Consider the following 12647-nt stretch of genomic DNA (forward strand, 5'->3'; position numbering starts at 1 on the left):
TTAAAACTGTGCCACAGTTCCATATTTGAAGTTAATGTCACAAGTGATGTCCTACAAACTACCATAGTATCAAAACAATGTGGCAAAGCTGCATCAATAGAGTGGAACACACCATCCATATCCATGTATCCTGTACCACAGATCAACCGACTACCTTTGAAATATTTTTAATTATTCCTTTGTACAGACTTTATCACTCCTTAAACAATACAGCATGATAACTATTTACATACTATTTACATTGTAGGAAAAGTTATGAGTCATAATATGAAAATACCATGCCATTTTCCAGAAGGGACTTGAGTATGCCCATATGGTGTCCTAGAGATCCCAGATTCAATCTCTCATGGACACTAACGGACAACTCTAGATGAAAATTTGCATTGGCAGCTGAGGCTGAGGTCATACTAACATTATGTGGTTTGTCACATCATGATAGAAGAAAATGCTAAATTCTAGTTAGAGGTTCATAAACTTGGAGTCTTTTAGTTTGTTTTGTTCTTATGCAAATTGATAGACCCAGAATCAACAGTACTCTAAAGTCAGGGTTAGTGCCCTATCCTAGATTATCTGTACTGAAAAGATTATCTGTACTGAGCTGGTTCTTTCTCTGTTCTCTAGCCCTGCATGAATTCCCCAGGGACATCTTCTCCAATGAAGACCGACGACAAGGAGCGGTGGTCCTCCATGTGCTCTGTGTAAGTAGCCCTTCTTGTGCCTTTGCCTGCAAGGCTTGAAGGAGAGAGGTAGGTAGACAGCGAAAATACCCAGAGGCTCCATTCCTGCCTGCCAACCGACCTGGTAACAGACCATCTCCAAATGTGCCATCTCTCTCTCTCTCTCTCTCTCTCTCTCTCTCTCTCTCTCTCTCTCTCTCTCTCTCTCTCTCTCTCTTTGGTTTTTCGAGACAGGGTTTCTCTGTGTAGCCCTGGCTGTTCTGGAACTCTCTCTGTAGACCAAGCTGGCCTTGAACTCAGAAATCCACCTGCCTCTGCCTCCCAACTGCTGGGATTAAAGGCATGTGCCACCACTGCCCGGCTAAATGGGCTGTCTCTTAAAGACTGGCTGCCAACATCTGCCTCTTATCTTCTTTTGTTTTAGTGAACTCTCAAGTCACATTTTCTCCTATCAAACTTGATCCTGCCAGTGCTCACACTATACCATTTGAGGGAAAGGTGAAGCAATTTTGCAACCAGGTGGACCATGTGTCAGAGTGTTCCCCCTTACTATGCATTATTTTCTTCTATGTAATCTGTCATTATCCAGTTATTTTTTCATTGCCTGTTAACTTCCCTGTGGGAACATAAGTCCTATGGGAACAGGGACTTCATTTCATACCTGGCATCATTTTTATACCCATTCTTGCCACATAGTAGAGACAGCGTATTTGCTCAGTCATCATATTTAATGTGATGATACCCAGTGCCTAGCCCTTAATAGGTGATCAACTATAACTTGTGCCTTCATCTGCTTTTGTAGTTCATACCATTGTCCTGCACCACTGTCCTGTACCATCATCTAAAGATACAGTGGCCCTAAGGACTTTGCTTCACCTTGTTCCCATTTGGAGAGGTTTCTGGGTTTTGTGTGTGTGTGTGTGTGTGTGGGTGTGGGTGTGTGTGTGTGTGAGAGAGAGAGAGAGAGAGAGAGAGAGAGAGAGAGAGAGAGAGAGAGAGGGAGGGAGGAGGAGAGAGACACAGAGAAAGAGGGGGGAGGAAGAGAGACACACACACACACAGAGAGAGAGAGAGAGAGAGAGAGAGAGAGAGAGAGAGAGAGAGAGAGAGAGAGAGAGAATAAGTGGCTTCAGAACAAGAAAACTCCAGCCCAAGTCTAGACCAGGCATGTTACTTCTTCAAAACATTTTTATTGCCATCTTCCTTATTTTTATTTGTTGCTGTGAAATAAACTCCCTAGGCTTAGTGAGTCCTGTTCACATCCCTTGTTGCTGGGCTCTCCGGCTCAACCATTCAAAAAGAGCATGGAGGGAATCCTTCTTCATGTGGCTGGCACAGTTAACTTGGGTGTCTTGGGCTACCTGGTATGCTTCCAGAGGGTTTCTTCACACTCAGATCTAGGGCTGAGCTTTGCTGAGTCCCCCTAGAACCATCAATCAAAGCTCCTTCATCCTTCGTGTATTCTCTGCCATGGAGTTGCCTTGGAAAGTTACAATGTGGAAACATGGAAGCCTGAACGCTAGCATGGGAATGGCTATGTCACCCAGGGAAGAAGTATTTTGAGCTTTAGAACTTGGCCTCAGGAACCACACTGTATCATTTCTGTTGTATCAGTTGTAGTCACAAGTCCACAATGGTCTAAGAAAGAGGACCTAGCAACTAATTTTCAATCTATACCTACAGGTAATCTGTAGGCATATTCTGGGCTCTGGATTCACATCAGGCCCAAGTCTGAGACTCTGAAGTCTTTTGTTTTGCACATGGTTTCTGACAAGATGGTTCACATCTCTAGACCCTTGAGTCACTTGAGCTGACCCCCTTCCAGGCAAAAGCAATCAACTCTTCAACTCTTTTTCTACCACACTCCTACCTAGGGACAGAAACGCACGAAACTTTTTCTTCTAGCAAAAGCTGTCTCTAAAAGCACCAAATAAATAAGAATCCTGGAGAGCTGGCAGTCTTCCCTGCCCTTCCAGAGAGTCGTGTGCATTGAACAATTAATGTGGATGCCATCTTCGGCACCACAGAGGCTCCACTGTCACAGGGCTGAGGCATCCCAGGCGCTGAGTGGGATCCAGACTTCCCTAGCAGCTAACAGAAGCCTGCTGCTTTGACATGTGAGATATGAGATTCCTGGTCTTGGCCCAAACAGTAAGGGTTTTCATTCTCCCACAGTGGTGCTACTAACTGCATATGGCAAGGACCTCCTCTCCTACTCTACCTTCCCAGCTGAATGCCAAGGATCTTCAATCTCCATTGCCCTTCACAAGGCCAGGTCACTCAGAAAGGTTCCTGTTACCTGTGTCAGTAGTTCCAGGCTGGCATGAAAACAAAGTGGACCACCACAGGCTATTACAGTAGACATGTCATCCTTACAAGAATAAACATGAGTCCACAGATTAACACTTTGTAGTCCCTAATATAGAATGCTTCCTTTTGTCTCTGTCCTGGGCCCTGCACTTTAGGCAATAAATCCAGAAATCAAGGTCAGTGCCTGTTCTTTCAAGACCCTGCTCTACAATGCATGGAATAGAAGAATTATCTACCCACATAGCTTGTGGTTGTTTGAGAAATGTGCCTCCTTGAGCTCACCACATATATGAACACATGGACCCTGTAGTTGGTGGCACTGTTAGGAAGTGGAACCTTGTGAGAGGAAGTGCATCACTGGAGGTGGGCTTTGAGAGTTCGTTCATTCTCTCTGCTTCCTGTCTGTGGTTGAAGATGCAATCTCTCAACTTCCTGCTCTGGCCACCTGCTGCTATTATGGATTCTCTTTGAGAAAGCATAAGCCCAAATCAACTCTTTCATCTTTAATTTACCTTCGGTCATGGTCTTTTATTACAACAGAGAAGTAACTAATTTTTAATCTTGAGCTGGCTTCCGAGATCTTCACAGGATCCTTCCGAGGATCCTAATCTTGGAAGGAGGAGACCCTGATGGATTAACCTTGAACTTGCCTCCTGTGTTCCATGTGTGTGTAGCACATACAGGGTAGAGGCAGGTAGGTAGGATGAGGGGAGGGTCTTTCTATATGGTCAGAGAAATGGGCTATTAATACAGCTTCAGGTGTCACATTTGGCTCACTGAACAACATGAGTTGTATAGTCATTGCTTGCTCAATTCAGGGCAGATCCTCTTGTCCCCATTTACTTTACATATTACCCAGAAAATTTAGCTTGCTCAGGAAATTTTCAGTGAACATCTCGGGATATAAAACTAATTGCTGTAAAGGCAATGGGTACTTTAGGGTCCAGCAGTAACAGATGAGCACACAAGTAAAGACTGTAAAAAGTTAAAAGACTCTCACATTTAGGAGTACACCCTGAGCTAGAAGTTTGGTAGCACTTGGCTGGGCCCTTCTGAGTGGATGAGCGATAGCTTTATCCTGCAGGAAGTCAGTATGTTGTGAGGCGAACTGCCGTGGATGGATCGTGATTCATTCAAAGTGCTAACCATGGTCTGTTCTGTCTGCTGAGGGGGCTCAGCAGAGGCACACTTGGGGGCCAAGGTGCTGCTGGTCTTGAAGAGTAGACAAGGAATTACTAAAGGAGACCTAGAAAGAGGAATGGGGATAATTTCAGACACAATAAGGAAATCATATAGGCTGGGTAATGGGGATGTAGGGATTCGGAGCACCTGGAGGAAGCAGCACGGAAGGATGTGGGTAGTAGTAAGTGCACAGGTAAGATGCTTGGAGAGGTCATGGAACTCACACAGAAGTTACCATGGTGACTTAGAAGTGGTACTGGAGGAAGTTGCTATCCATCTCCCAACCTATCAGCTCTATGTCCTTGCTTAGGGGCAGGGATCAGAGTAGACCTCTCTCCTGCAAGTTGAGAATATTCCAGCAAGGTCACAGTAAAAGGCCCAAGGGCATGTGGGAGAGTCTTCTGGGAGTGCAAGATATGAAGAAAGATACCCTGGATCTAGTGTGAATCCATCTAAAAGTACCAGAGCCTAGTGTGCCACAATCCATATCAGAGAAGTCTTGCCTTCTGCCACTGGGTACCAGTATGCCTATCCTGTCACCCTTGGCTGTTCTTGGGATAGGGATATATAAAACTGTTCTTTTCATGACGTTAACTAGCCATAATCATGGGTCTAGGGAAGAATAGCATGTACTTTTAGGTCTTCTTGTGAAAGCCAATGATACCTATAATTACTTGTATCCAAACCCACACTGCCTATTGCTCTGTACCACAGGTGTTTGATTTCTACACAATGTTTATAGTTTTCAGCCCAAGTTGGTACAGATCTGTGTATGCAGGTGAAATCAAAGACCTCCCCCCAACCAATCCACCCACCACGCACACACACACACACACACACCAGAGCAATCTTTTAAATCTTAGCTGTCTGAGCTTGCTTCTATTGTTCTGTCCTGAAAATACTTCTCTTTTGTGGGTGATTTGTGGAACACAAGACAGTCCTTTTTGGCTCAGTTGCTGAACACGGCAACTCTAATTTCCCCCTTGGATCTTTTTGGTTTAGAATACATAAACCCTGAGATTGCATTTCAAAAAGCATTTCTATTTCTTCCAACTGTGTTTGTGTGTATATGCCTCCCCTGAAAGTGGACAGATGTAGCATCTTCACAGTTTTAGTCAACAGTGAATTTCCCTAAGAGAGCACATGTGCCTTAGAAACCCTTTGTTATTCCATCTTTCCTAATGCTGAGGTGTTAGAAGTAGGATTTCCTGTGTCTGAAGAAATCTGTGTCCTTTGTGAACTCACTGAGTCTGCCCCAGATAGAGAGAGAAGCCTATGGATTATTTTCTAGGGCTGTGATTGTTTGTGGTTTATAAATATCTGACAAATTTTTGATAATTATCCTGCCTGACATGGAAAGCTGAATCTCTGGATGATCAACCAAGCCAGGCATTTTTCTCTGCCAGGAGAGGGAGAAAAGCTGTAAATAATCAATACTGGAGATTCTCAAAATGAGTTAGGGAAGACATCTTTCTATAATGGATTAAATTCCTCTGCATACCTTGTCAGCTTTCAAAAGTACCCTTCATACGTGTTAAGGCTCTGTTTCCCCCTTGCTCCTCTTTTTCCACAAACTGTTCTGTTCTTTCCCCCATCTTATTCACACACACACACACACACACACACACATTTCTTCCCCTTTTCCCCTCTCCCATAGCCAGTGTGTATCTGTGTGTGTCTCTGTGTGTGTGTGTCTGTGTGTGTGTGAAATAGCACACATGGGAAAGTGATTCTGTCTCTTGTTAAGGCAACTTTTTGTTAAGTGAGACTGAGAATGGGGTTCTGGACTCATCCAGCAGCCTATACCTGGCAACTGGATTACTCAGGACCAAAACCTCAATGAGTAGGCTATTGGACCTGCTCAGTAGTAAAGCAAGGTGCTCGGTGTGAGCCCAAGGACTGTAAAACGCAAGCAACCAAAAGGATACATCATTGAGAGTGCTTCTCCTGAGTGTTTTCATAGTCTAAGCCTGGACATAGTCCAGGAGTTTCATAGGAATCTCAGGGGATGCCCAGAAAGGAATTTTCCTCCACTGAGATGCTAGACTGTACGTTAGTACTGTCATCACTGTCACCAAATACCAGAGAGAAACAATTAGCTGATGATTTCAGGGGCTTAGATCATCATAGTAAGGAAGGTACGAGGTGGAATGATGGACCCATATCATGTTAGCTTATATCATGTTAGGAGAGAGGTGAGAGTAGAGATAGACAGATACTGGGTAACTGGGGCCCTGATATAAGGGATATCCTCATTGATTAACATTTCCCAGGTAGGCTCCACATCCCAACATTTCCACAACCTTCCAAAATAGTACCACTAGCTGGGAACCAAGAGTTTAAAGACATGAACCTATGGATGATATTTAATACTGAAATCTTAATTAGGAAACTGCTATCTGCACCCTCCCTGTTGGCCTCTCACGACAGCAAAATGGATGTGTGGGCCCTAGAGGGGCTGGTTGTCTCCCCTTCTGCCTTAGCCTATTCCATCCAGTATTGAGAATCTCCTTGTCCTCATCCCAGTTCCTGATGCCCTTTAGGAACTCATAATAAAGGGTGTGGGTTCCATACAGAGCAGGCCATCCTAGAAGTCAATACAGGATCTTGTGCTGGTTCATCAAGCCAAGACTTCTGCAGATGAAGGCCCTCCATGAATAGCAAGGAAGACCACTGTCATCACTCCATTATCATCTCCATGTGATGCTTCGCAGGTTTGAGTCCAAAGGTGGTGGTCTCCATTGCCATAGTCACAAGCTGTCCACAAGCTTGTGACTTCCTCTTAAGCTCAGAAAGGTAATATTCTCTGCAGATCAGGGAAACCCACACTATATGAGTCCATCTCTGGTCTCCCTTATTCCTTCACTATCTTCTAAGTTGAAGAATGGGCCATTTCCAACCTCAGGATTCTACTAGCACCTCACTTTACTCCCCAAAGGTGCAGAGGAAATCACTGTCAGTAGAAAGAGCTTCTGGGATAGATGTGATTGAATGTTATTGAATAATGGGAGGTAACACCCACATATCATCTCCCTCTGATTTCACTCTTGTAGCTAGTTCCCTCGGTGTTCAATGTTCTCACCCCAGCTTAGGTATGCTTCTCATCTTCCCACACAAGCTGTGTTCTTTCTGAAGATGGGTGACTCTGCTTCCATTCGGGGCCTTGGCTTCCTGGTGTCTTCTCCTGATGGCTTGCCCTGTTTGCTCGCACTTCCCAGCACTAGTCACAACCTCTGTAGGCTCCCGTTGGCCCAGCTGACTTTTTTCTCACCTGGCTATAATCACCAGCCCACATAAATTTGCCTCTTCTAAGTTAGGTCACCAGGTCTTAATCAAGAAGCTTCCCCCCAGAGGCCTGGGGGATAACACAGCACCCAAAGAGGATGTTTTAGCCCTACCCTACCCTCAGCTACCTGCCAAATAAAATGCACAAATGGACTGAGCTTCATTTCTTGAAGAAGCTGGAAGATGGAGGAGTCTCTCAAGGGACTCTTGTGCCCAACAAGAATAGTCTTATATGTATACTGTCTTATACTTTCCTTTTCATTCTTTAGGGAAAGGAAACAACTTTGCTCTGAAGAGATGTGCAAGTACATGGTGTTCTCAGTTCTTTGCTGTTTATTTTAGTATCTGAAGGATAGTTTCCTGAAACGTGCGTCTCTGGGCTCAGATAACTTTTGAGATGACATCAACCAGTAATCAGGGGGCAGAATAACTGGGGTCCAAGCAGTGGTAGAGATGGCTCCTTTCTCATCTTCCAGTTCCTCTAGCACTTTAAAGGATTTATCAAAGCTCACACATCTTCCCAAATCTATCATTTGTCCAACAGAACTCTGGTGCAAAGTCTGTGCTCTCTATGGGAGCCACTGGACACACATGGCCACCTAGCCCTCAAAGTATAACCAATATCAGTGAGGAACTGGGTTTGTGTCTGTTTTCCTTAGTTTTAACTAGCTTAGATTTGAAAACCCATGTATGGCTAGATGCTACCCTGGACATCCTAAGCATGAATTCTAATTTAGCATCTAGCCTCTCTTCCCATGTTTTCTCCTTGACATGGTAAGTTTAGATCTCTCCCTAGCAAAGAGGCTGTGCTTTCCTACCTGGTCCCTTTCAAGGGAGGGTCCTGAGCTTGGTCATCCCAGGAGGAAGGGTCCGAAGGCGATACCACTTAACCATCAGGCTTACAAAAACCAGGATGGAAGGTACCAGAGAGACAGAAATAGGAGGTAGGAAATGTGAGGTCTCAAATATTTAGTGTTTGGGAACAAATACCCTATGTCTCCAACACACAGTAGTTGTTCTGTGAGGGTTAGGATCTTAGGTCTTTACCCTCTCCTTTCTCCATGCCCTTTAAAATGTGGTATAACCTGTGTGGTATAACGTGTCATAGTGCATCTCTTGCCATACAGCAAGAGCCAGATCCGTTCAGACAAAGCTACCATACCTATAAGCGAAAGGACAAGATCTCTCCGCATAGGCCTTTCTTTCAAGCCTAGGCCTCAGAAGCAAGAGGTATTGTCATTTTCAGAGAAAGAGGTTAATTTTTTAAATTGACAAATAGTAATTAAGTATATATATATCCATGGGGCATTATATAGTTGTGACACATTATGGAATGATCAAAAAGTGGGATAATTAATATAGCAGTCACTTTATACACTTAAATTCTCTTTCTGTTGACAATTCTAAATTCAATTTCTAAATTACAATTCTAATTACAATTTCTAAAATGTAATTTTTTAGGAGTTGTGTGTGAATCAACACACACACAACTTGAGATTCTACCTCACACCAGTCAGAATAGCTAAGATCAAAAACTCAGGTGACAGCAGATGCTGGAGAGGGTGTGGAGAAAGAGGAACACTCCTCCATTTTTGGTGGGATTTGCAAGATAGTAAAACCACTCTGGAAATCAGTTTGGCAGTTCCTCAGAAAATTAGACACAGTACTACCTGAGGACCCAGATATACCTCTCCTGGGCATATACCCAGAAGATGCTCCTATATGTAATAAGGACACATGGTCCACAATGTTCACAGCAGCCTTATTTATAATAGCCAGAAGCTGGAAAGAACCCAGATGTCCCTCAAAAGAGGAATGGATACAGAAAATGTAGTATATTTACACAATGGAGTACTACTCAGCTATTAAAAATAATGAATTCATGAAATTGTTAGGCAAATGGATGGAACTAGAAAATATCATCCTGAGTGAGATAACCCAATTACAAAAGAACACACATGGTATGCATTCACTGATAAGTGGATATTAGCCCAGAAACCTAGAATACCCAATACAGATCACTTGAAGCTCAAGAAGACCAAAGTGTGGATACTTTGGTCCTTCTTAGAAAGGGGAACAAAATAACCATGGGAAGAGATACAGAGACAGAGTGTGGAACAGAGACTGAAGGAAAGACCATCCAGAGACTGCCCCACCTGGGGATCCATCCCATATACAGTCACCAAACCCAGACACTGTTGTGGATGCCAGCAACTGCTTACTGACAGGAGCCTGACATAGCTGCCTCCAGAGAGACTCAACCAGTGCCTGACAAATACAGAGGTGGATGCTCTCAGTCAACCATTGGACTGAGCACAAGGTCCCCAATGGAGGAGTTAAAGAAAGGACCCAAGGAGCTGAAGGGGTTTGCACCCATAGGAGGAACAACAATATGAACCAACCATTCCCCCAGAGCTCCCAGACTAAACCAACAACCAAAAAGTATGCATGGAAGGACCCATGGCTCCAGCCGCATATATAGCAGAGGATGACTTTGTTGGACATTAATGAGAAGAGAAGCTCTTGGTCCTGTGAAGGCTCATTGCTTCAGTGTAGGGGAATGCCAGGTCAGGGAAGTGGGAGTGGGTAGGTTGGTGAGCAGGGAGAGATGGGATAGGGGGTTTTCAGAGGGGAAATGTGAAAAGGGGATAAATAAAGAAAATATCTAAGTTTTAAAAAGGAGTTGTGTGTATATCTCAGAAATAGAATGTTTGCTTAGTATATACAAAGCACTGGGTTTTACCCTCAGTACAACCAAAAGTATAAGTAAATAGACCCATTCATTCATCCTTTTAAATTTTTAGTCATTATTAACCAAAAAGTACAAAAATACAAAATGGAAGTATCTGCTGCTCTGAAGAAGACCCTAAAGACTCCACCAGAAAAACTTGGAAAGCAAACTAATGAGTTCCAAAGTTGCAGCTTACAAAAATCAACCTGCAAAAACTGAGTAGCTTTTCTACACAGTAGCAACCAACTATTCCAACAGAAATGTGGAGCGCAATCCTATTTGTAGGAGTAATAAACTACTTAGGTATAAATTTAGTCAAAGGGAGTTTTGAAACTGAAGAGAACTGAGTGGTCTGGTCAGAAAGGTTCTAGCCACAACTCACTCTCTGGACAGACATGTTTAGTTAAGGGATTCTGCCCTGGATGAGGAAAATGATTAAAACAGCTTGTGGAATTTGCTGTTTACTCTTGGAAAAGTGTTGAGCAGGGCCTTAATTTGTCAACGTCAACATGGAGCTAACCCTGGTGAGCAGAGAGGATTAGCGCAAGGAGAGTAAATTATGGTCCAGTGGCCCTTGTCATTCCCTCCTCTCCTTGCTCTTGAGTCTTAATTCAGCAGGCACACTTTAAGCCACTGGGCCTTTGTCTCCCAGGAGAGGTGCTGCAGGGCCTGTTCTCCAGACTCCCCGAGCTGCTGACAAAGCACGGTGGTGAGAGTTTGCCCTTTCGCTGAAGTCTACCTGAGTCGCAGTCCTAGCCTTTCTACTTGCTTGCTAGGGATCATGGACAAACTGTTTTTGCTTTTGTAGACCCTCAGTTTCCTTGTCTGTCACTGGAGACAGAAGTGACACTCACCTCCTTTGGCTGTGCTGTCTGACACTGGCTAGAACACGCCCCCTACCTGTAACTTCTAAGTACTGCTAGTTGAGTGTGTTCTCCCATTCACTAATTCCCATCCCGCACCCCTGCAACTCTGAGCTTTTTCTGTTGCCTAAATCCCAATCTTCTAAAATTCAGAACAGCTTCTAAGTAAGTTCCAGAAAATCAGCAGCCCTGGAAGTAGCACTTTGAAGATAGTAGATAAATGAAGGTAGTAGATAAATATTTCAGTTCCACCGTGCCTCCGATGGCCTGAAGATGTTGCATGTTCTAACTTGTCTCCTCCTATGATCCAGCAGAATAGGTTCTTGCCACCACTCCAGTATCTCACTGTCAGCCTTTACTATCTCCCTCTTTTCCCAGCTCTCCAAATACCATTTTCTGGGAAGCGTACTCCTCCACCTCCCACCCTCTACCTCCCACCCTCACCCCTCCCTCACCATTCAGTAATATATGTTGGAATTTTAATATTCAGTCCTGCTTCTGAGGCTCCAGGTCACTGGGTATGGCCTACTATTTTTATGCAAACTACCACCCACCTACCCACCCCCAGACGATAGGAAATACAGAAATTGACTGTCCTACAACATGCCACTGGGGTTCCCCCTTTGGCTTCTAAGCGTCATTAATAAAATAATTGAGAATGGACTCAAAAGGAAGCTCGGGGGCAATCTTATCAAAGTTCGAGAGAAAAACACTAGTACAGGCTAGTGCTGGCTGAGTGAAAGCCCCAGCGGCTACCAGGAGAGAGAGAGAGAGAGAGAGAGAGAGAGAGAGAGAGAGAGAGAGAGAGAGAGAGAGAGAGAGAGAGAGAGAGAGAGAGAGAGAGAAAAGCCATGCTTTTTAAGTTAGCTGTGGAACAGAACTAGAGCCACCTTGTTAAGGAAGGAGAATGCCCTCCAGAATGGAAGTGGGTTAGTGGCTGAGGAATGCACCCCAAAACCTCTGGTTTTTCAACGTATGGCCTTTCAGTTTTGTGGGTTTGCTTCGTTTTGTTTCGTTTTGTGTTGTGTTTTTTAAACTACCTCCTCCCCTTGGCTCTTTGCTTTGTAGTTCATGGACTTTTTTCACCCAGACGATACAAGGGTAAAGGGAAGGCTTGCAATCCCCCTCTGCAAAGTGGCTTCTTCCATACATTAATCTTGATACAGCTTTTTCCCAGTCCCACTCCCCTGTCACTGGAGAAAAGAATCTGCTGTAAATTGATTTCTCTCTATGCTGCAGCTCAGGTCCTGACCCCAAGGCAACACAGAAAGAAAAAAAGAAAAAGCACTCAGAGAAGTGAACTTTAAGGGAGACATAGTTGTAACTTCATTTTCTGAGAGCCCAGGTGGAGGCAGAAGAGAGAAAATAAATGTCCCTGTGTGCTCATTCTTCTGCAGTAAGGAGCTTGCACAATGCTTTGATGCCAAATGTTTACAAGCAAAGAGCAGACACCTGTAACACCGTCTCTGCTGTCCTTCGTATCATCTGACTGCTGTGTCGCCTGCTCTACCTGCTCCCCACTGAACTGTCTCATTTCTTATTTACTGTTGTTTAGTAAATAAACTTGATCTCTCTGTCCTGCGATGCTATGGCCAATCC

At 44.1% G+C, this 12647-nt stretch overlaps 1 protein-coding gene across 1 annotated transcript in view; it reads left to right on the forward strand.

Annotated features, from left to right (window-relative positions):
* Positions 1 to 12647, forward strand: part of Slc24a3 (solute carrier family 24 member 3) — a 480749-nt gene that overhangs the window by 282041 nt on the left and 186061 nt on the right. Inside the window, exon 3 of the mRNA XM_052183806.1 lies at positions 622 to 698. Coding sequence (XP_052039766.1) covers positions 622 to 698 — 77 coding nt within the window. The remainder of the gene's footprint in view (positions 1 to 621; positions 699 to 12647) is intronic.

This window comes from Apodemus sylvaticus, chromosome 5 (genome assembly GCF_947179515.1).
Source record: "Apodemus sylvaticus chromosome 5, mApoSyl1.1, whole genome shotgun sequence".
NCBI lineage: Eukaryota > Metazoa > Chordata > Mammalia > Rodentia > Muridae > Apodemus > Apodemus sylvaticus.